General features: G+C 37.8%; 1 protein-coding gene across 1 annotated transcript in view; it reads right to left on the reverse strand.

The window, feature by feature from the left end:
- NEK10 (NIMA related kinase 10) overlaps positions 1-23,443 on the reverse strand; it is an 84,994-nt gene that overhangs the window by 22,065 nt on the left and 39,486 nt on the right. Inside the window, 3 exon segments of the mRNA XM_042779014.1 lie at positions 11,535-11,745; positions 16,693-16,763; positions 17,165-17,294. Coding sequence (XP_042634948.1) covers positions 11,535-11,745; positions 16,693-16,763; positions 17,165-17,294 — 412 coding nt within the window.

Raw genomic sequence — 23,443 nt, forward strand, 5'->3', positions numbered from 1 at the left:
GCAACATTGTCGAGGCACCGGAAGTGCGGTTTATACTCCGTGCTGGCTTGTATTCGTGAAACTACTGTAATTTTTCTGACAAGAAAGAAAAAAAAAGGCAATGTTAGATACTGTCCTTTTCCAACACTCACTAGAAAATCCAAAAAATTGAAGTGTCAATTGTGCATGCACACATAAAACTAGATTTAGTTGTTAGCCTAGAACTACCTAGTACCTGGTACAGTTACTGATTCAAAATACAGAGCAAGACTTTCCTTAAGTGTTAAACCTAAGGAAACTCTTAAACAAAACAAATTATTTCTATCCGTTATATAAAGGCTGTGTTCGTCATGACAGTCTTTTCACAATAAGCACTGAAAGTGAGACAAATAAACAAATGACAGAGGAGAAGTGAATACTGAACAAAGGAAAAATTACAGACTGGACAAAGGTACTAGGTTACCAGGGACAAGCATTGGTAGATTTGCTCTCTTTCATCTTATAGAACAAACAGAAGTTACATTCCAGACAATGCAAAATCGGCATAACAGTCAAGACAGGAGTAAAATATTCAGTGAACTTGATATGATGTTGTCGTGGTTTGACACTGGCCCAATGCCAGGCCAAGAGTCACTGGCTCACCGTCCCCTGCCACAGCTAGGAAAGGAAAAAAAATTGATGAAGGCTTCATGAGTGAGATAAGGACCAGGAGAAATACTACAAGGGCAAAACAGGCTTAACTTCAGTTGCAAAGTGAAATTTATTACTGACAGGATCAGAGGAGGATAATGAGAAGTAAAATAAGCCCTTAAAACAGCTTTCCCCCTCAGCCCCTCCCTCCTTCATCGGCAGGGAGGCAGGGCATGGAGGTTTTGATCAGTTCATCATCGAGATTTTCTTCTGCTGCTCAGGGAGAGGAGTCCTTTCCCTGTGAGACCATGGGGTGCCTCCCACGGGAGACAGTTCTCCATGAACTGGGTCCACTCTCATGAGCAGCAGCCAAACCACACCTGATGTAATGTGAGTCCCTCCCACGGGCAGACAACCCTCCCAAAACCGCTGTGGCATGGCTCTCCTCCCATGGGATGCAGTCCTCCAAGGAGAGGCTGCTCCATCCTGGAAGCGGGGCCCCTCTCTCCACCGGGTCTTCCACTGGATCACAGCCTCCTCCAGGCATCCACTCACTGCTCCATGGGCTGTGGGTGGATCTCTGCATCCCCCACGGATCCCCAAGGTTGGGGGGGGATCTCTGCATCCCCCATGGATCCCCATGGGCTGTGGGTGGATCTCTGCATCCCTCATGGATCCCCATGGGCTGTGGGTGGATCTCTGCATCCCCCATGGATCCCCATGGGCTGTGGGTGGATCTCTGCATCCCCCACGGATCCCCATGGGCTGTGGGTGGATCTCTGCATCCCCCATGGATCCCCATGGGCTGTGGGTGGATCTCTGCATCCCCCATGGATCCCCATGGGCTGTGGGTGGATCTCTGCATCCCCCATGGATCCCCATGGGCTGTGGGTGGATCTCTGCATTCCCTATGGATTCCCATGGCTGCAGGGGTAGAGCTGCTTTACCATAGTCTCACTTGCAGAGGAATCGGCTCCTGAGCCTGGAGCAGCTCCTGCCCTTCTTCTGCACTGACCTTGGTGTCTCCATGTTGTTCCCCTCACATGTTCTCCCCTCCTCCTCTTCTCTGACTAGAAACAAAACCCATGCCTTGGTTTTGAATTTCTTCTTATATATGTGATCACAGAGGAGTTACCAGCTTCTCTCATTGGCCCAGCCCTGGCCAGCAGCATGTCCATCTTCAGACCCATCAGGGATTGGCTCTGCCGGACATGCTGGGCACCTTCCAGCAGCTTCTCCCTCTGTGGCCCCCCTGCTACCTAAAACCAGGTCGTGCCAAACCAATACAGATGTGATGAGAGATACACTGAGGCTGAAATGACCAAATGCTACTGGCATGATCAGTACCACATCTTGTTTGTAGCACAGGGCTCTTTAATGCATATAAAATTCTGCCCCTGCTGCTGTCAATGTTCATAGTTTTTCTGGAATGAATAGAAATCCCTAGTCTCTGCTATTGCTTCTATTTGAATGCAACATATTTTGAAGGAAGACTGTTAATGATCTGCTATTGTTCCAAATCTTCACATATTATTTCTGTTATTTCTGTTGTCTGTAAATAAATTCATGTTTCTTTTTACTCCATCTTGTCAAAGTAAAGCATGATAAAGGAGGACAGGTGATAAATTGTATAAATATATCAGATTTTAAAAGTCAGTATCTTTAATATTAAAGTAATTTCAGGAGATAATTCATTCCTAAATACTTATATTCTTACCAAGTCTGAATAAGACAATTTGTCCTGTATCTAAGACAACATTCTTTTCAAGTTTTTCCCACAAAGTATTTTGACTTTATTAGGACACAGCAGAGTGAATGCACCAGAACCTTTCTCCCCAGAAACTTGACTGCATCCCTCAGCATTGACTACATATACCACTGTCTGCATAATGATCTGCTTCAGCTACTTCTCCATCCTTTGTTCTAGTCCCAAATCTATAACAAGCCATGAGATGGTTTTCTCTTTAAATTCAGGTGGGAAAAGGTAATTTTATACTTCATTACTGGACTGAGGTTGTGTCCAAAATGCCACAATAGCAGTGACTGTAGTGTAGCATGGCATGAAAACCACTAACAATGACTCTCAAACTGACTTTAAGAGAGCACTCCAGTCCTGGAACACATAAACACATTTCTTGTGCCCTGAACAGGCAGTGCACAGTTACTGAAGAGAGCCAGTTCACCTGCTCCACGTCAAAGGAATAAAAGCACTGAGTCAGAAGGGTCAAACTGCATGGACATTTCAAACTTAAATCTCTTTTCAATACTTTCAATATTGAACCTCATACTCAAAAGACGAATTGTTAACAATAACTTGTAAATCAGGCAGAGCTGAGGGGGGAAGAAATATCTAAAAGACTGCTGATACCAGCTGGTGCCAGATCTCACTGTCCATCATGAAACGAAACCTGTTTGACATGTCTGAATGGAATTCCATAGACCTCAAGCTAAAAATAATTGACAGACCTACCATAGAAACTGTTCAAAGATCAGTGGAATATATCATAAAGCATTAAAGCAGTTAGATAAACTGTAAAGCTATAACCAGTCTATTTAAAAAAATTTGGTCCCTTTACATAGTACAGTAATTTCACGAATACAAGCCGCACCAATTTGACTAAGATTTTGCTCCTAAACCGGAAATGCGGCTAATAATCAGGAGCGGCTAATACAACCTCAGAAGTGCCTGCCAGAGTGCTGAGCCGAGCAGCTGCAAAGTCGGCATTTTGCGATTGTTACAAATCGCTACTCTGTTGCACCGCGGGTGGAGCCTGGCTCCCTGCTAGGCAGCACGGGGGGCGGGGAGAGAGGCGGGAGAGCTCTCTCTTCCTCCTCTGCCACAGCCCAGGGGAGAGACGGGGGGGGCCGGCGCCGCCATTGCCGCGGCCCGGGGAGGAGAGGGGGGACCCGGGCCGCCCCTACCGCGGCCCGGGGAGGGGGGGGGAAGCCCGCGCCGCCATTGCTGCGGCCCGGGGGGGGGGGGGGAAGCCCGCGCCGCCATTGCCGCGGCCCGGGGAGCCAACGGGAGCCCCGCGCTGCCATTGCTGTGGCCCAGGGAGGGGGGGGGAAGCGCGCGCCGCCATTGCCGTGGCCCGGGGAGGGGGGGGAAGCGCACGCCGCCATTGCTGCGGCTCGGGGAGCCGACAGGAGCCCCGCGCAGCCATTGCCGCGGCTCGGGGAGCCGACAGGGGGCTTTGTCCCCGCCCGCCGCCGCCGCGGCAGGAGCGGGGAAACTCCGTCCCTGCCCGCCGCCGGCACCACGGGCGCGGGAAAGCTCCCTCCCCGCCCGCCGCCGCTGCCGTAGGAGCAGGGGAAGCTCCGTCCCTGCCTGCCACCTCGGGGCAGCGCCGACCTGGGGTGACCGAGCCCAGGGGCAGCGGCGGCCGGCCCCGAGCGGCAGCACCGGGCTGGGCCACCTGGCTCCGTCAGCGGCCCCTAGCGGGCCGAGCCTGCACAGCCTTAGCTCAGCCAGTAAACCCCGCCCTCCCGCGGTTCTGTTACTAATTGCACGCGGGTCCTCGCTGCGAACGACAAAGCGGCTTATATTCGGGTGCGGCTTATCTATGGACAAAAACCAAAATGTTTGCCAACACCCAGTGATGCGGCTTATACTCAGTGTGGCTTGTATTCGTGAATTTACTGTACTTGAATATAGAAAACTATATTACTTCATTACTAATCTAAGAATAATAGATAAACTTGCTGTGATATATTTTACTGCATCTAGAAAATAGCTAAAAATTTTTAAAAGTTATATTATGAACTGCTTTTTCTCTTTTTCTCTTTTTAGAGGACACTGACTGATTTAGAAAAACAAAAGTACCCTGACTAGAAGACGATGGAATGCAAGTTCAATGCCACTTTGCACCATAGGAGAGGGACCAAAATTACCCACACAAGGATATAAGGATATCAAGAATATAATTTTGTGAGAAGATCATAGAGAAAAGTGTTCTCCAACACACTGAAACAATCATTTTCATATGCCTTGAAGTCTCAGGGAAATTTCTTTCAGAAAATGAGGAAGATGCTTATCTTTTGCAAAGATCTATTAAACTGGAATATTCAAAGTATCCCAAAAATTTAAAAAATAATATGGTTGATATTTATTAATTTGAACTGTGCTTATACCTACACTTGATTCTAGAGTCCAATATTTCACAAATCTCTCTAGAGACTCTGTTAGTTGATACAGTTTATTTTCACATTTTCCTTATAAGCTAGTGCCTCTGTTTCCCCATTCATTAGATTGACTGTTGAAATAAATTCTGTCTTCTTTTATAAAAACCACAGTTGAAAAGGAAAGCTAAAGAGAAAAATCCTCTTACAAAAAAATGTTCAAATTATGAACCAAATTAACTTTTTTTTCCAGTATTTATCTACCTCTTTTACTGAGTAAAGCATCTCTGGAAATCTGTGTCCCAGCCATGAAAAAAAATGTCTGTCTTCATTCATATCCTGTATATTTGCACTGTCTATCTCTTCATTGGTAACTATCAATGCTGTAAAATTAAGATATACCTCATTTTTGGAAAAGTGAAACCTGAATTGTTGATTTTAACTTCCAACAGGAATCTAAAAGTCTTTAGAGAAAAAAAAAAGGTAGGTTGAAATAAAATAAAGATATTGATCTTTTATTTAGCTGTTTTGCCATACTGCTGTCCAGAAGAATTAACTTTGCTGTCTTCATGAAATATAGAGCTCTCTAGTGGTATTTACAGTGTTTAATTAATCTTCTTTTTTAGAGATATTGACAATTACAGCATTATGCTAGTCAATTGAATTTCTATTAGAAAACAAACTACAAACTACATATTTCCATTGGTAAACTACCAATAAAATAAGTAATAACTAACATGAAATTGGCAGGGAAAAAACAGGCTAAACCAAAATACCTTTTTCAGTAAGAGAGTATCAGCTCCTGTGAATTAGGAACAAGAAGTAGATGTTACATATGTGGATTTTAGCAAGGCTTTTGACAGTGTTTTTCTTGACATCTTAGAAGAAAGCTATGGAAGTGTGACCTAGACAAAAACACAATCAGTTGGGTGAATAATTGACCATAAAAATTGTACTCAACTTGGTAACTGCTATGAGTGTTTCCTAAATGGAAAATGGGTAGCAAGCACAATTTATCAGGCTCCTTTTTGACCTTGTTCCAAAACCACTCAATGTCATCACTGAATTACAGTGATAATCTGCATAATGGATAGATAGAGGGCCTATTAAAAGTGCCCGGACTGCGATATGTTCATGTCGTACATCATATTGCAGCATATACATCATACACTGAGTTGTGTCAATGAAAGTGACAGTGGGTGTCAAAGAAAATTTTGAGAAACAGGAAAAACTAAAAGAACTGGTGAAGTTTAAATAGGGAAAATACAAAGTTTCTGAGCAAGGAGAAACAATCATTCAAACACGCAGACTAGAGAGGGACTGGTGACAGAAGCTCCGCAGCAAAAGATACAGGGATTTTGCTGGATCAGAAACAGAATAAGATGTTACCATACTATGCTGTTATGAAAAGGTAGACATCATATCAGAATTTATGAAAAAAAGATAATAATTCTGAAGATTTCTACTTGGTATCAAGAAGATGTTCAGTTGGAGTAATTAGGTCCAATTTTCAACACTACACTTAAAATCACGTCAATTTTTCCTTCTCTGTCTGCACATTTTTTTATTATTCAGGTCAAATTAAATAAAATTTAAAAAAAAAAAAAAGAAAGAAAAAAAAATTGGATGAGGATACAACATAAGAGAAAAGCTTTAACTTTCACATATTTCCACAGTGGGGAGGAATTTTTCAGTAATTATGTGTTTAGCTATTGCATTTATCTGGGATTCTGCAGAGAAAAATATGTGTTCATACACTATGTAACAGGTTTGAACGCACTCAGTAAACAGTTTTTGGGGATATTCTGGACTCAGTGCTATCAGAGCCCTTATATTTAAGATTGGGTCTGAAAATTTCAAGCATCATATACATCCCATATGAGCATAGGCATATGTCAATCTAATATCTCCTGGGAACCAGACATACAAAAAGTATAAAACCTTTCAAGCAAAGACCAAAATTTTCTGCAAGCATCAGATTAACTGCAGATGTTGTCTTCATATGGAGAAAAAAATAAGACTCAATCAGACATATGATTGCTGACTGTAAAGACAGCTTTTGCATTTCTGCTGTTCCCAAACTGTTTCTGTAACATGACGTTTTTAAGACTGACTGGTCAAATATCTGTCAGGAGTGACAGGTAACTCTACGGCTTGGAAATGGACAAGATAATCTTTGACAACTCTTCCTCCTTTACATTCTGCAATTCTATTAAAAAGCTTTGATGAACTAACAAATATTCAACAACTCTTAAACTGTACCTTCAAAAGAGCTTTTGCATTGTCACTTTATTCTCCAAGCTTAAATAGTATAAACGCAAAAATGTTTCTCTCTTTTTATCACACCAATATTTTTTAAATATAGACAAAAATTCTAGTACCTGTTACATAAATAGCACAACAGAATGGTGTCACAATGGAATGAAAGGTGGAATAATAAGAAAACAATTTATGAATGCTAAGCCTTCTGACATTCTGGAGACCTCACTCATTTCTAAAGGGATATGTATGCAGCAGCGCACAGCAACAATCATCCACATTTTTATACAAGAATTTGAAAAATTTTAGCTCTAATTTTAATAAAAATATTTTAACATTCTAGCCTAACATAATTACTGGACTATATTTCTGAAATATTAATGACTTGTGGCATACTAAGTGTTTTAAACCCAAGCATACTCATTGCTTTAACCAACACCAAAACAATTGCTCCACACACAGTTGTTTTAAGAAAGAAAATATTTTATGCATTGAATGGCACAAAACCTATTTCTAAACATAAAGGAAAAGGAAATTAAAATTAACTTTAATCCAATCTTTATGCCTTTTTCTGAGTTAACAAAAAAACGGATTAATTCAAATTGAATTGCTAATTAAGTACTACTTTGTAATGCATGTGGTGATGCTTAGAAACTAATGTGATTATTAGCACAACAATTGCCAGCAGAGCAGAACTGAATTTGGACATGGGGGGAAATGACTGGATGAAAAGCCAGTTAAATTATGTTGTGTTTCCTGGTCCTTCATATAGCTGTGATCCTCAAAAAATACAAAATACAGTCAACTCAATCATCTAGAGGTGTAGTATGAAGGTTCCAGACAAAATTCAGGAAACTGCGTCAGCTATTTCAGTTTTGGTCAGGTTCTTTACTTTAAATTTAGTCATTTACATATATTTGAAAACAGGAACACTGCTTCATTTACTAATTTCTGCCAACCAATAGCTGAACAGCTTCTGCAGGAGAGATAGGCAGACTTCCTAGCATGGGCTGTAGCCAAGCTGCCTGCAAGAAGAATAATCAGAGTATGTTTTCTAGCAACATCAACCTAGTCCAGTAGCACAACACCTTGACACCTACAGATCTAGCTTGGGAGGGCCAATTTGACCTGCAGCTGAAAATCCTATCTAGGTGGAAGATGACTTGCTGTGGACTATAAGCCATGCTTTCCAGCTCAGTACCATGCAATGAACCAGATTAGACCAAGCACTGTTAATGACTTCTGACTCCCTATTAGCCCCAACTAACATGGAATGGAGAAACATTCCACTGATCAGAATACACTCAGAAAAAAAAAGTTGGACCTACTTTTCCCATTATCTAAGCATCATCACCCCCCATTACTCTGAGTAGCTGGGAATTTGATCTGAATACGTGGATTTGCATATATTATTTTAAAAACAAAATGCGTATTCTAGTGACATTATTTATACAAAAATGAAAATAAGCTAAAATTCCCAAAGAACACAGAGAGGCATAGAGAAAGAATGTGACAGAATATATGTACCTTATGCACAGGTCACAACTACAGAAACTGAGAAAAGGAGGTTTTTCTGACCATCTAGATAGCCTACCATGTCTGCCATTTTTTAATATATTCTCAGAGTAGTAGAAGGTACATATGGCTCATATTTTGTCATATATTTTTAGCTAATGGACTCCAATTTTAAAACTTACACTTTCCTCTACTGCATTCAAAAGACATGACCGAGCTCAATATTCAACATTCTATATTGTTTTAGAGATATGTATATTTTAAATTTAAAATTGTGGCAATGAGAGAAAAGTTGAAAACTTTTTAGGATATATGCAGTAAATTAAACAATAATAGATGATGCCCATGTAATGAAATGTTTCCAAAGCAATAAAAGTGACATTTTCACTGCTTTCTAAATAGGCAAAATACATGTTTCAAATCAATATGCTTCAAAAATCAATCAAATTATTTTTTGGCTATACACTCGTCTCTTTAAAGGATAATATTAGAAAGACAATTCATTAGATGATTCATTAGTTAGATGTTTTGAGATTTTCACTTGCCTTGGAACACAGAAAACTCAAATCTGCTACTGGTCTGTTTGGTGATCTCATCCAAACTAGCTTTTTCCTCTCCACCTCTTCTTACCAAGAGCATGAAAATAAAATATTGACTACCTTGAAATGAAAAGGGCAACATAAGAGAGAATTATTGCCATTATTCTTACTTGTTTGGGTCCTCTGTACCATGTGCTGTGTCAGCAACCTTAACCTTTCAGAACTGAACACACAAACTCTATCAAACATCTGCCACCCCTACATCTCTTTCTGTTATAACAAACAACAGTTTCTATGGAAAACCAGGAAATACAAGAATTTTTGTGGAGAGGTGATGATGATGCTTTCTACTGGGATTATTTTCAAACATGGATTTTATGCTATACCTACCACACAAGGTAACTAACTCTACTTCATCATCTACTAACCTGCCTTTCAATTGCCTATTTACCAGCTACCAAACTAGTTTTAAACTACTTATAAAACAAATTCCACTCTGGCTCCAAAAGATCTCTGTTCTCCAGTTTCATATAGCAGGACAGAGAGTACAGTCCTTATTTCAGAAACATTCACAGTATAACACAACTCAGATGAAAAAGGAGGTCATAAGTACATTTCAGTAGAGAAAGCAAAGTATAAGCTAGCTGGCTTCAACAAAACATTGAACTACATGGCAGAAACACCAAATTCTCTGACACCATGGAAAAATGACAAATTACTTGGGTGTGCAATTGCTGGGGCCTTGACTAAGATGAATTAGGCTGTCTGTATCTCACAGAGCTTTTATTTCAGGAGCAGCTGCTTGAAATTCTTCCAAGCACTTTTAGTCAGAACATTGCCTTTTTTTTTCCAAAAGGTAAACTTTTCAGTAATAATTATTCTCTTTATTAGAAATCCTTCAACTTTATAAACTTTTCCTAAATACCAAGAAGAAAGAAGAAACATGGCTCCTTCTGCTTCTAAGCCCTGTAAATGTGCCTCTGAAATCTGAATGATCTTAGCCTGATTTATTCTTATTTACAACAGTTTGCAAAATTAGGTCTCCCACTTCTCATTACTAAGCCATATTCTCCTCCATTTCTTCAGTGTTCTGGATCCTTGTCAGAATTTCTTGTTCTTTTAATATGCATAATAAAATAAATAAAATATCAATTGGAACTAGAACTGCCGTGTTTTTTCCATGAGAAAATTATCCATTATCACAAAAAATACAGAGGTAGTTTTGTAGCTATAGCTGGGTAGGGCATTCTTCTCTCAAAGACACAATAACTGCATCAAAATCCCAAATCTAGTATCTTTCCATTTATAGCACCTTTTTTTTTTTTTTTTCAAATTTCATCACACTTATGCAAGAGAATGACTATATCAAGATACAAAAAAATGGCATGCAACAAGCTTCCAAATCTCTAGGTTAAGAAAATTCAAATGAAAAAAAGACATAGGAAATGTTGTTTATAGTATTTTAAGTTAGAAACCCTACTCTGTATCTTTCTTTTATCCCAATACCTCTTACATTTTAAAAGGTAGTGGTTTGTTACAGTTAGTTGGTAGGTTTTGGCATTCTTTTTATTGAAAAAATGGTGTAATATAAATAATGATCTTAGATAGGTCAAAAAACTCCTGAAAAAATACTAACTATTGATACAAGTTACTTATTTTTGGAAGATTACGATCCTAGGATGTTTGGGACTAGATGTTCTAGAAAACCTTTTTCCTACATAGAGGCTCTTTGTACAAGCTACTGAACTCTGATAAAAGGAATCTAAGAGAAGCAATATCTGAACAGACAAGAGTGGCTGTGTAAATTATAACTTTATATTGCAATTATCATAACAATTTTCAAAGGGCAATTTTGCTAGAGAAAAACATTGTCCTTGTATTTTTGAAATAAATTCTCTGAGATCATATATAATTTGTAAACTACTGATGTTTTTCGTGAAAGACGCTTAAAACAGCCTGAAGCAAATGTAAGAACTGTAAGAAGTATTCCTGCAAAACTATATCAGAGAATTAGAAAATATGAACAAATACCTTACCAGCATCACTGGCCTCTATTTTGCAATCTGTAATTAAAAATTTTATTCTTGTAGGTTCCATTTTCTAGGTGTCATTGTTTATGAATCATACACAAGATTACCAATTTTTTCCACCCTAATCAACTGTATATTCTCCTATTCACAAACCACTCACAAGTGTGCTGTAATAATTAAATGTTACCAGATATTATCAAAACTGTACGAATCTCCATAACGATGCCATTTTCCAACACAAAATGACATTGGGTTTTAAGATACTGTCATTTTTCCTGCATGAGAACGTGAAAAAAAAAATTAATGAATGCCTTGTTAAAAATAAATTAAAGAGCCTGCATGGAAGAATGTTACAGAAGGATGGGTCTTTTCATTTTGATTTATTTACTGCTTTGCTGCACCTTATTATCTCAGATATGGAAAACAACGATAACAAAAAATAAAGCCTAATACATATACTTACTTGTGACAAAATGGAAAGCTGATGGTGATAGGTTACTGCACTTTGATTAGCCTGCATGGAGTACTGCTGGGTTTGCCTCCTCTCCTGGTCCAGTTTCTTCTCCCACACGAGATGAGAGGTGGGTAGAACATCCATGTATTTCATCATGTCAGACAGCAGTGTGCTGACCTCCACTATGTCTGGACATGCCTCCCCATCAGGAGTCGAGCAGCTACAGAAAGAACATTTTCTTCTTACTTGTTTCTAAATAACCTTTTCCAACACTGGATTCCTGCCCTGGTATTTATGTAGTTATTGCAGGCAGCACTGCTCCCTCATCTTGTCTGGGACAGTTTGATGCCTAGGTGTTACCACAGCACAGCCTCCAGTATCAGCTGGATACAATTATCCTTGACACGGACCGGAACAGAATTGCTACTGGGAACTGCACTGTGCACTCCCAGACACACTGAGGAGTGCCTGGGTCCTTCTTCTGGGATGGGGGACATGGGGTCTGCCTGGTGGGAATTGTGCTCTGGTCAGGGCTCTGCACCACTGGACAAAGCAGCTGTGAAAGAGAGGAGCATCCTGTCAGGAGGATGTCCAGGAGAATGTCAGGATCTCCACAGAGACAACACTCTCAAAACAATGCAAAGAAAAAGGAATATCTGGAGCTTGCTATCAAAGGAGCAGTGGATGAAGGCTCCCAAGAGTAGGTAGGTTAGAAACTTGTGACTTCTGCAAAGAGAAGGAAGGCTTCTTCTCTGACTACAGAGGAATAACTACAGAAAAGATATAATGACCTAGGAATAGGTGAGGAAGAACAAGGCCTATTAGAGGACACATCAGAGCAGGTGAGTCTGCATCACATCACAAATAAGATACAGTAGCTGACAGTCATTTGTGGCTGAGGGAACAGAGATATACATCTACTTGATCAATTTGATGAATGTGGTGCCTGATGCTTGGATCCAGGACATTGTGGAGATACTACCAAGACTCAATCCTGACCCTTGGGCTATTACTTCTTGCTGCTCATGTTGGCATCGTGTTATTCATGTGGGCACAAATTGCATTATTAGGGCCAACTCTGAATACACTGAAAATGACCACAGTGCACTGGGGTCAAGTGTGAAGGGCAGGGGACGGAGGGGGTGTTCTGAATTCTACCACTGAGGAGAAAAGGCTAAAGTCAGGCTGCAGTCCAACACCTGGCCATATGCAGTCAAAAAGCTTATCAGCAAGGATCAGAGGAGCAGACCAACATGGGTGACATTGTGGTAGATGCCTGCTATAAACCACACAAAACCAGAGAGAAAGTCAATGAAGCTTCTATTGGACAGATGAGGAGGAAGCTTCATGATTCCAGACACTCATTGGAGCCAATTAACAATCCCGATATCTGCTATGGGGTAATATGGCTGAGTGCAGCAATCGGGAGATTTCTGAAATCTGCCGATGACAATTTCTTGATAGAGCTGAAAGGCACTCTTCCAGACCTGTCACTCTCAGACAGGGAGAAAGAGACAGGGATGTGAAGATTGACAGCAGCCTCTCGATCTTACAGTAACCATCCAACTGTGGAGCTCAAAATCCTGAGAGAGATGAGAAAGTAAGATTGTAAGGTTAAAACATAGGACTTCAGGAGAGCAGAATTCAGCATGTACAGGGATCTTCCTGGTAGAATATCACTTTGCCATGGAAGGTAAAGTGAAAACTTGGGAAGGCAAGCTAATCTTCAGGGAGATCTCAAAGCCCTAGAACAGCTCAATCCTGTGTGTAGGAACCAGGGGTGAGCTACACAGGAAGAATACAGGTATTGCCCAAAGAGTAGAGTTGGGAAATCCAAACCTCAGCTGAAAAAGTTGAAACTAGCAATGGATGTGGAAGGCAGAAGAAGGGCCAACAGAAGAAAAGACTATGGAAAATGTGGACCCTCTAAGCAGCCTAGTGACAAATGATATGGAAAAGTTTGGGACACTTGGTCCCTCTTTTGCTTCCATCTCCATTGAGAGGCCATAAGTGTTTCAGATCCCTGAGCATACCTGTAGAATTTACAAGCATGAAGTATTTCCATATTAGCAGAAAATACAGTGAAAAAGCATTTAAGCCAATTGGATACAAGCCCATGGGACCACATGAGAAGGGTCTGAGGGAGCTGATTCAATTGGTCAATACCACTATCTGTCATGTCTAAAAGAATCAAAAGGAGGTTCCTGTAAACTGATAAAAGATTAATATCACACACGTATCCAAGAAAAGCAAGGAGGAAGATTGAGGGTGCTGATAGCCAGTCAGCTTCACCTCAGTCTCTGGGAAAATAATAGAGCAATTTCCTGTGGAAGTAATTTTCAAGCACAAAAATGACAAGAAGGTGACTGGGAACAGTGAGGATGGATTAACCAAACAGCTGTTATACCTGACAAGACTGATTAGTGCCTATGAAGAGATTACTGTCTGAGGACAAGGAAAGAGCAATATATGCTGGGGGTAGCCTTATTTTAGTAAGACTTTTGTTTGACACACAGTATCCAAAGGACAAAAAGGTAGGAAGATAATCGGCTGAACCTCCTGGCTCAAAGAGATGCCATCAATAGTACAAAGTCCAGCTGGTGGCTGGAAGTAGCAACCTCCAAGGACTGATATTGGGTCAGTACTATTTAATGTCTTTATTAATAACTTAGATCGTGGAGAGAGTGCATTCTTCAAGGGTTTGTGAGCAATGAACTGCAGGGATACATGGGCAGGACAATTGTCAGAGGGATCTGGACCACCTATTCTGATATCTGATTACTACCTGCATAATGGGAAAGCATGGACAGATCCTTCTCAGGGGTGCACAGTTTTAGAGCAAGAGGCAAGAGACATAAGTTAAACCCCAGGGAAGTCTGGATAGATAAAATTGGATAGATAAAATTATTATTATTATTATTGTTATTATTGTTATTATTGTTATTATTGTTATTTTGTTCACAAAAGCAAACACTACAGAGGGCTCAGAGAAGTTGTGTAATCTCCATCCTTCAATACAAAACTGACTTAGACAAAATCCTGAGCAGTCAGCAACCAGATCCAATTGTATCTGCATTGAGCAGAACAGACTAGACTCGTTCAGGGGTCCCTTCCAATCTAAAGTACTTTAACAGGTCTATGCTTATTGTTTCAGGCACTCTAGGTAGCTGTTTAGTAATGGTAATGATATATTAAGAGGTCTCTTTCTAAATGCCCAGAATATTTTGCATGCAGCGTAGGACAGCTAGGGACAGTTCTACATGTGCTGAAAAGTATCTTAAATCTGTTAACTCCAACAAACCTGATAATTTACTACTATTTCCTTGCACTGTTCTATTGACCTGCTATCATAAACACATAACCCAACACTTTTCCTCAAAGAAAATGTCATAGAATGATTTATTATTTCTAAAGCAGTTCTTTCTAAGTAAAACAACTGCCATGCAAAGGAGTCCTTTTGAAAATGTTTACAAGGTTTGAACTTCTTGATTTTAATATTTTTGTTTAAATTTCTTTAAATTTGTTGATTAATTTCACTAATTTTCTTAACTTTTAAAATATTTTTTATTTTTAATTTTGTATTTCTTTTAAAGAGGTGCAAGTTTTCACCCTTAAAAATCCTATGGGTTGGGGTTTTCTTTTATTATTTTAATTCACTGAAATTGGGCAGAAGTTCAAAGAACAATGGGAGCTAGGAGAGATTTTTAATAAATCCTATATCCACGTCCCATGCATCTAAAAATTATTTATGAATAAATGCCAAGTAGATTGGTGTTAAACTCTGAAGGAATTTGATGGTTATGGTTCCAGAACTTTCTTTAGTAGCTTAAAGCAATAAAGCTGTACTTTAATAACAATACTAAAGAGTAGTAGTGATAACACTAAATGAAAATTTACAGTTGCAATAAGAAGCTTTCATTATTTCTTCAAATCATTATTAAGAAATTATTTTATTTACAACACTCATCTTTGAAATGTGTTGTGTATTAGTCATTTGGAAATAACTACATCTTTTCTGTTAATGTTTCCTCATCTATATTATAACTAAAATCTCATTATTACTGCTTTTTTAAAATTTTTTTCTTCCTAAATATCTCACAAAGCATAAACAAAAACCTAAACATAACATATCATTTAAGATTTAAACCATAGTAAGAGATAATATTAAAAACAATACCCCCAAAAGAATAATAACAAAAAAACACTTTATGCTTGCCACTGTTAGTAAAACATTAGAAAAACTCTTGTGCAATGTAAAGATTTTAATATTTTTATTAAAATTCATTTCAGCACCACTTAAACATAAATGTTAGTTCTATTTGCTCCTGTACTCTCCATTGTTGTTCTTTAGCCACAAGGTAACTGAGGGAACAGAAACCTTTCTGTACACTAAAACATAGTTTATAACCTTATATAAACCTTTTTTATAGTGTGCTTTTTAGAGACAGAATTAAGTATCTGAATGAGTAAGTATAAGCATTTGTGTGCTTAGTGGGGTTCTTTTCTAAAATGGAAAAATCAAGGGAGCTAACTAAATCTCTAATTCACTCAATACTTTGCCTTAAATATTACATTATCTCCAGGAAGATATAAACATAGCTGAGAAATTCGTGATGAGTTTAGGAAGTACAGGCTCATCTTTTCCTCCATTACTTTGTTACCTCTGCTGCTCTGCTAACAGAATTATAAGGTAGGGAAAAACATATTTCCATCAGTCAAATAAACAGAAAAAATTATGAACATGATCATAGAGTCATCTATAAATCACTATTGTAATGGGGTTATTTAGTTCACCTCAATATGCATTTGAAAACTACTCAAAATGCTGGATTTTTATGGGGGGAAAAAATGATGTGTAGGGAATTAAGTACAGCACTGATGTTGTTAAATGCAAATTCCAGTACTGAATATAAAGTCTATACTGGCTAAATGAAAGCCCTGACTATAGTGGTATGAGTTTTCAAGTTGCATGTGTGCAGCTATATTGTATATGTTATTATTGGTGTAAGGAGATAGTTCTGTTTTTCTTTAAATCTCAAGATATTTCCTGTCCAGAGACAAATACTGGCAGTTGTTACAGTCTGCAAACTGTTACATTATCTCTGTTGGAAGCATACAAAACAAAAACATCTTTTCAGCAGGATGTCGAAATAAAATGAGTAATTACCTCTTAATGGTAAATTAGACTTTTTCAGAGTACAGTCCTCCTGGCACAGGCTCATACACAGCCCCTACTATCTGAAAAATAAAAAATCTATGGTTTGTTGAAGAAAAATAATCCACTATTTATTTGAGGATCCAATATGATAAGTATTGTCCCTTGAAACTATCTGATGAGAATTACATCAACAGCTCTAACGTGCAGAGCAACTTCAATGCAGACTGTCAGGTCTCTTCTGATCAGGTATCCACATTAGTCTACAGATTAAAGTGCTACAATATTGAACACTTACAAGCAATTTTTGCAATTAGAATGGTAAGATAGCAATTCACAATAATAAACACTTGTGCTAGTTCACAAGCCACACACATTAGAGCTGAGAGCAGTTTACATATAAATAAACTTAAATATAAATTTTCTTGGATCATGAGAATACATGCAGAAATAATTGGGAGGTTGATCTGGCAAATGTAAATACCTTAGTTGCCACGAAGAGCATATTGGTGCTGTAAAATGCTGGATTCAGAGTGGCCATCTTATAAAGGATGCATCCTGCAGCCCAGACATCAGCCTTCTCTCCATACAGCTCACCCTTTACAGCTTCAGGACTAGGGAGAAAGCAATGCAAGCCACAAGTGTTTTATTAATTCACCTAGAAGTAGGCTTATTTTCTAAAAAAAAATAAACTCACCCAATATTTAGCTACTCACTACAAGGTAGCTACACACACAGTTACATTCAAAAGGTTCCATATGTGTCATTCACCAGTCAAATTCTTTAAGGGGAAGTACAATGCATTGATTTTTAACTTCTGCTGCACTTCTCACAACACTAGGGGTTTTATATTTTATTCACTGATCCTTTCCACTCATATTGTCTTCGGACTTACTGGACATAAGTGAACTACAGCATTTACTAGTTTACAATAATGATATTTCAAGAAAACAGACTAGAGAACAGATAAGTATGGCACCTCAACTTATAATTCAGATATCAGAAAAATTTGAATAGAACTCCTGTATTTAGAATGATAATGGATATAGTTTTGCTATTAATGTAAGTAAATAAACTTGACTCATTGTATCATTTTCATCCTCTTAGAACTACTGTAATGCATTCCTTGTGAGGATGCAACATGGACACTCAGCAGGCAGCCAAACACAATACAAAAAATATTGTAAAGATACATTTAAAGAAAATGGAGGAAGGCAGTAACTTCAGTTTTGTTGCAGTACAAAACAGAATTTACTTCCTTTGTTTAATTTCCTCAGTGCTTTTCATGAACCTGGATGATAACAATTTACATTAGTAGGTGCATTCTGATGTTGAAGTTCAAGTCTTAGCAGTAAGTAAAGATCAAATCACAGAATGTGCTTGCTTTTTCATTCAGAGATATAGAAAAATACTTGACTTCTTTCATCTTAAAAATCAACTTGAAAACCAACTTGTTTATCTTTTTCCTTCAGCTTAGAATTTGGAACCACTAAATCTCCATAATTCTAGTACTGGTAAAATGCCTTATTGGGGTGCTCAGATGTACTATGCAAATTCAACTAGTGATGCTAGAGGATATCCTGCTGCTAGGTACAAAACATAGATTTTTAAAATATATGGGATGAGGTCCCTAGACAAAAGATAAGATAAATTACATGAACTTAACAGAATAGAAAGTCAGAACAAAGCTCACAGTGCAGGGAAGTGAGAGGGACTGACAGGTCACACTCTTCTGATAAAAATTGATCAAGCAAGATACAGGTTCTTGGGTCAAAACAATACACAATTTTCTTTGAATCTTGCTGCTGCTGTTACATAACTACAGAGTGCCTGCTGAATATTGTGTTAGGACATAATAATATTTCTATAATCACACTGTCTGTGACACTAATTCATTGGATGTCTGTGGAAATTTCCTTTTTGTGTATTAAAATTATCTATTAGAGCAAACATTAGTACTGCAATTTATCATATAGATGGTTAGATCTCAATAAGGCAAAGCCCCTATCTTAGCAAAGTTCTAAGCATGCTCCTAATCAGAAAAAAAAAATATATTAATTGAATTTTGGTCTTTTGTACTAAGGATAATTTTCATGCATAGAGAGATCAAGTTAAAAATTATTATTTTTAAATTACTAAGTTATATTAAAGTACCAAACCGAGATTATTCAAACCAAATTTATGTAACAATGCAAGAAGCTGTATAATAAAAAGAGTAAGCTGAATACAATTGAGAGAGAGGCAACCATGACCTGGCCTACAGCATCTTGATTCCTGAAGAGCAGGGAAAAATCTTGCCTGAAGCACAGAGCAAACAGCAGCCCACCAGATGATGACTGGGAAATATTATACAGTGATTTAGAAATCATGGAAAGAATACAGTGCTGACAGAGTTAAAATTTTAGCTTGGTTTCACACAAATGCACAGTAGCTGAAAGTTAATGAAGTCATTTGTTCTGTTTATTCATGCTGAAAGATTTATTGTTCTAAATGCTTATCTAATCCCTCTTTTTTTTTAATCAAATGGACTTGTAGCAGAATAGTATTTGATCTTTTCTTCTAGAACAAATGTCTTAGTCAGAAATCCCTGATATTGAGAACATTAGGTTGACCAACACCTTAAAAAAAAATACTGTCTCATGCTTAAGAAGCACTTTAAATTACTGAAGTAATATTTATATACGTAACCATGAAAGTTTTACAGAGAATATAAAATCCCATACTTATATGGGCTAATAGTGGCTAATTAGTTCTGTGATTTAGATTTTTAAATAGGATTTTCAAATATTATTTATTTACTTTTCAAGGAATGTAGTAAAACCCATCACCATGTACTACAGGCTTGCCTCACCATCTGCTAGTTAGAAATGTGGGTGGGGTACAGTAATTGTTGACTAGCAAAATAGTTCTGCAGTCAAGTTGCATCTTTTGGATCCACACTGGTGAGGGATGCCAAGCAGAGAAAGCACCCAGTTCTTGTTCTTGTACACTGCCGCCCACAAACAGGAGGGTGGTGGGAGTACATATGGTTTGCCTAATTCAGATGACAACTGTGTATAAACTGTCACTGTCTGGTCAAGACCAGAAAGAATATGTGGAACCAGTCTTACTCACAAACATTGAGAATTTAAGGCTGTAGCGTCAATATGACTCTAATTTTTTATTTTTTTTTTTTTATCTATAAAGGCAGTACTCATCCTTTAACTTTTAGCTTCAGATAACTCAATTGGCTGAAATCAGAGAGCAGTACTAATTAAGTTTTTAGCAAACAGATGTCAACATCATAAAATGCAGAATACAGAAATGGAGAGCCCCTAAGAGATTATAAAGATTTTAATTTCCGTTGTTCCAAGGGCCGAGCTTACTGCACTAAGCAGCAGTACTGACGCTATTAGCCACAGCTACTAGAAGTGGCAGCATTTAATTCTTGTAGCTAACATATTCAAGATAACAACTCTAGTTCTCATCTAAGTTTGCATATCACTGGTGGTTTTCAACTTACATGTTCAAGCTGAAAAAGGTTACTCAAGCATCATTATGTTAACTGTAAGAAAGTCCTTCACTAAACTATGTCCATAGTAAACACAAGACTAAATTCTTTTAAATGAATGACATAGAATTATATCTACAGAATAACCATACAAATTCTCATCAGAATCCAGACAATTTTAGAATTGTTTCTTAGAAAGGTCACTCTTGCTCAACATACTAGCACTACCTTTATTCTTAATAACAGAATCCTCCGTGCCCATGGCCTCAAAATAAGCCATTGCTTAATCCAAATAATTGTTTTTCCTTCTGAACTATTTTTTACAAAATTAAGCAGCTATTTTAAATATAGAAGAGTTTTCCCACTTACCATTTACCCATTTACTACCCCAACATTTATAATAGGGATTTTTTTAAAAAATCAATAATAACAAAATCATTTCAGTACAGTGATACTTGTAAAACATCAAACACATTTAATCAAATCACTGATTCTCTAAGAACATTTTAAACAGACGTTTAAACAGACTGTATCTGAGTCTGCTACATTTTTAATACCAAACAGCCATATGAAAGATTACTATCCTCACTAGATTAGCTCATGTTCACATTAGTTATTAATGGACAAAAGTTCCAAAATTAAGAAAGAAGTCCTAAATTTGGAGAAGGGGGAAAAGAGATGAGGGAGTGATGTTTTCAAAACAGCCCTAATTTTCTAGAGCCTCTGAAGCTTCTAAAGAATGTTTTCAATACTATCAGGCTGACTTTACAAGGGATACAACCAGTGAAGACTTCCCAAGCTGCACAGAACTTCAGTAAGCCATTCATGACTTCTCTTGGTAGAGTGTTCACTGGTGCTTCCAACAGCTGTAAGAACACACTGGTATGTGTCATCCTGCAGTAGGAGGAGTACTTTAAATGAGACTATTTCTCAACCAGACAGTTATGAATTAATGAAAACAGCAGTGATTCTTCCAGACTGACTCCCAGAGAAGGTGGTGTTTATAATGAAAAACTAAACAAAGAATCATCCACCAGTGCCAAGGAATTTAACAATGACAGTTATTGCTCTTGGTCTTTAACATAACTTCAATTAATTACTTAAACTTTGATGGAGATTCCTGCAGTAGGTATTAGCTATACAAACACTCATGCCTAGAAACCATAACTATTTCAGGAAACAATCCAAGCTGAAAATATCTGGAAACTAGCAAAGTATCCAATATGCTTATTCCATTCTTCCTCACCTATGGATATTGATTTTTTTTTTCCCCCACTGTTGGGGACAGGACAGTAGGAGAGATAATAGACAAGCTTGTCATACATTGATCAATGGGGGTTTCTTGTTCCTCTGGTCCCAAATGCTAAAAGAGTCTCTGCAGCTTCTATTAACTTCAGGTAAGTCAATATCTTTGTTAAAATACCTGTAGGATAATACTCACTTGCAATGGATAGCCTTACTACTTGCTGGTAGGACTCACAAAGCAAAGTAGAGAAAGAGATTTTCACAATCTTTGTACCTATGACTGCCACAATTCACTATAAAAATGAAATTCCTGTTCCCTGGCCCAAGTAAACAGGGATTTATCCAGTAGTGTCATGAAAATCTTCAGAGGTAAAAACTACGCAACCTCTCACTTCCATATTTGACTGTTACAATGAAGAAAAAAAAATCTATATGTATCAAGTTATAATCTCTTCTGTTTCAATTCATGTCTATTTTCTCAGTAAAGTTCCAAGACCACGAATTTTAGAGCAAAGAATGAGAAAATGATTGTATTTGGACACCATTCTAGGTTTCTACAAACCCATCTTCATTTTACCAAACTACTGCAGGATAATTTATAAGTGTTTGGAGACCACTGTGAAAAAACCCTACATTTACTCTATAATCAGTTCTCTGAGTCACAGAAAGAGGGGGAAATAATACAAGGGGAAAGAAGGAAAAAAAAAAGGCACAGTAAAAACTAGAACAGCAGTTTTTGCGTGTTACAGTTTTTCTCTGGATAATTTGCTGCAAGTCACAGATACATGTTCATTATCATAGCTTCATAATTCCCACTAAAACCAATGGAAGAAGAAACAGGAGCCACAAAACCGACAGTTTGAATAAAGAGGTTCTGTGAATATTGCTGAAGCTATTTGCATTTCTCACCTACATATAGAATTCAAAAAAAGCCTTTTGGGGATATTCTGTGTATCCCTTGAGTGAAGAAGCAGGAACAGGATTTTCAATCACTAGTTAAAATTTTACCTCCACAGTTTTCTATTTTGAAACAGAAAAGTAAGTCTATAATAATTTACTATGCTGTTGTCTAACTTGCTACCATTTTTCTCCATACAAATTATGTTAAATATGTTTTGGGAGAGAAAATATACATATAATTTCTTATTCACAAAAGACATCTTTTCAGACATCCTAAACTTCTACTGACATTTAGGGAAAAATTCATCACTTATTCATTGGTTCCACCAAGTTTTAAAATGTACACAGGTAGAGAAAAAATTTACTACCTTCAGAGAGCAATTTTACTGTGTGATAAATCCTCATATCACCAGGTAGGGAATGTAATTTTAAAATGGTTGAAGTCAGGTAAGAGAGGCCACTTTCCTGTGTATAATTGCTCTCTCATCAGTGTAATCTCAACAGTTTCATTTCCTAGTCCAACTATTGCCTCTACCCAGAAAGCTTTTCTATATTCATATAATTTCTTCTATAGAGAAGCAAAACCAATCCACAGTCAGGGAAGGCACTAATAGCTGTAGGGTACAGCAGACTGCATAATGCCTGCCTTATGTTTTTACTAATATCTTCCAAATAAAACCACCCTGGTTCTATGTGGAAGGACACTTTTCACTGCAAATAGTTGTAAATTTGTGTAGTCTGTCTCAATCTCAAATGTTAATGAGCATTGAGAAACATGTAAAAACAAGATCCCAGCAATAAACCAGTGTAAATTTCAGTTACATTGCTGTTGATCAACAATTCAGAGAATTCACTAACTTACTGCTTCCTTTCAACACAATTCAGTGCCTCTCTGTTTGAAATAGTTGAGAATTTAATAATTTACTTTCTTGGGTTTTTATTTTACACTTTTGAAAATAAAGATATGGACATCCAGTTAACATTCAGCAACAGATTTGTATTTCTTTGAATTTACAAAGCTTCAAGCTTCTATGTGTACCAACTTTATACAATATTGCTTAGCAATGCCAAAAATATTAACTTTGAAAAATAATTTACGGTCTCTAGCATTGTAATAAGACATTGTTC

This window comes from Catharus ustulatus, chromosome 1 (assembly GCF_009819885.2).
Source record: "Catharus ustulatus isolate bCatUst1 chromosome 1, bCatUst1.pri.v2, whole genome shotgun sequence".
NCBI lineage: Eukaryota > Metazoa > Chordata > Aves > Passeriformes > Turdidae > Catharus > Catharus ustulatus.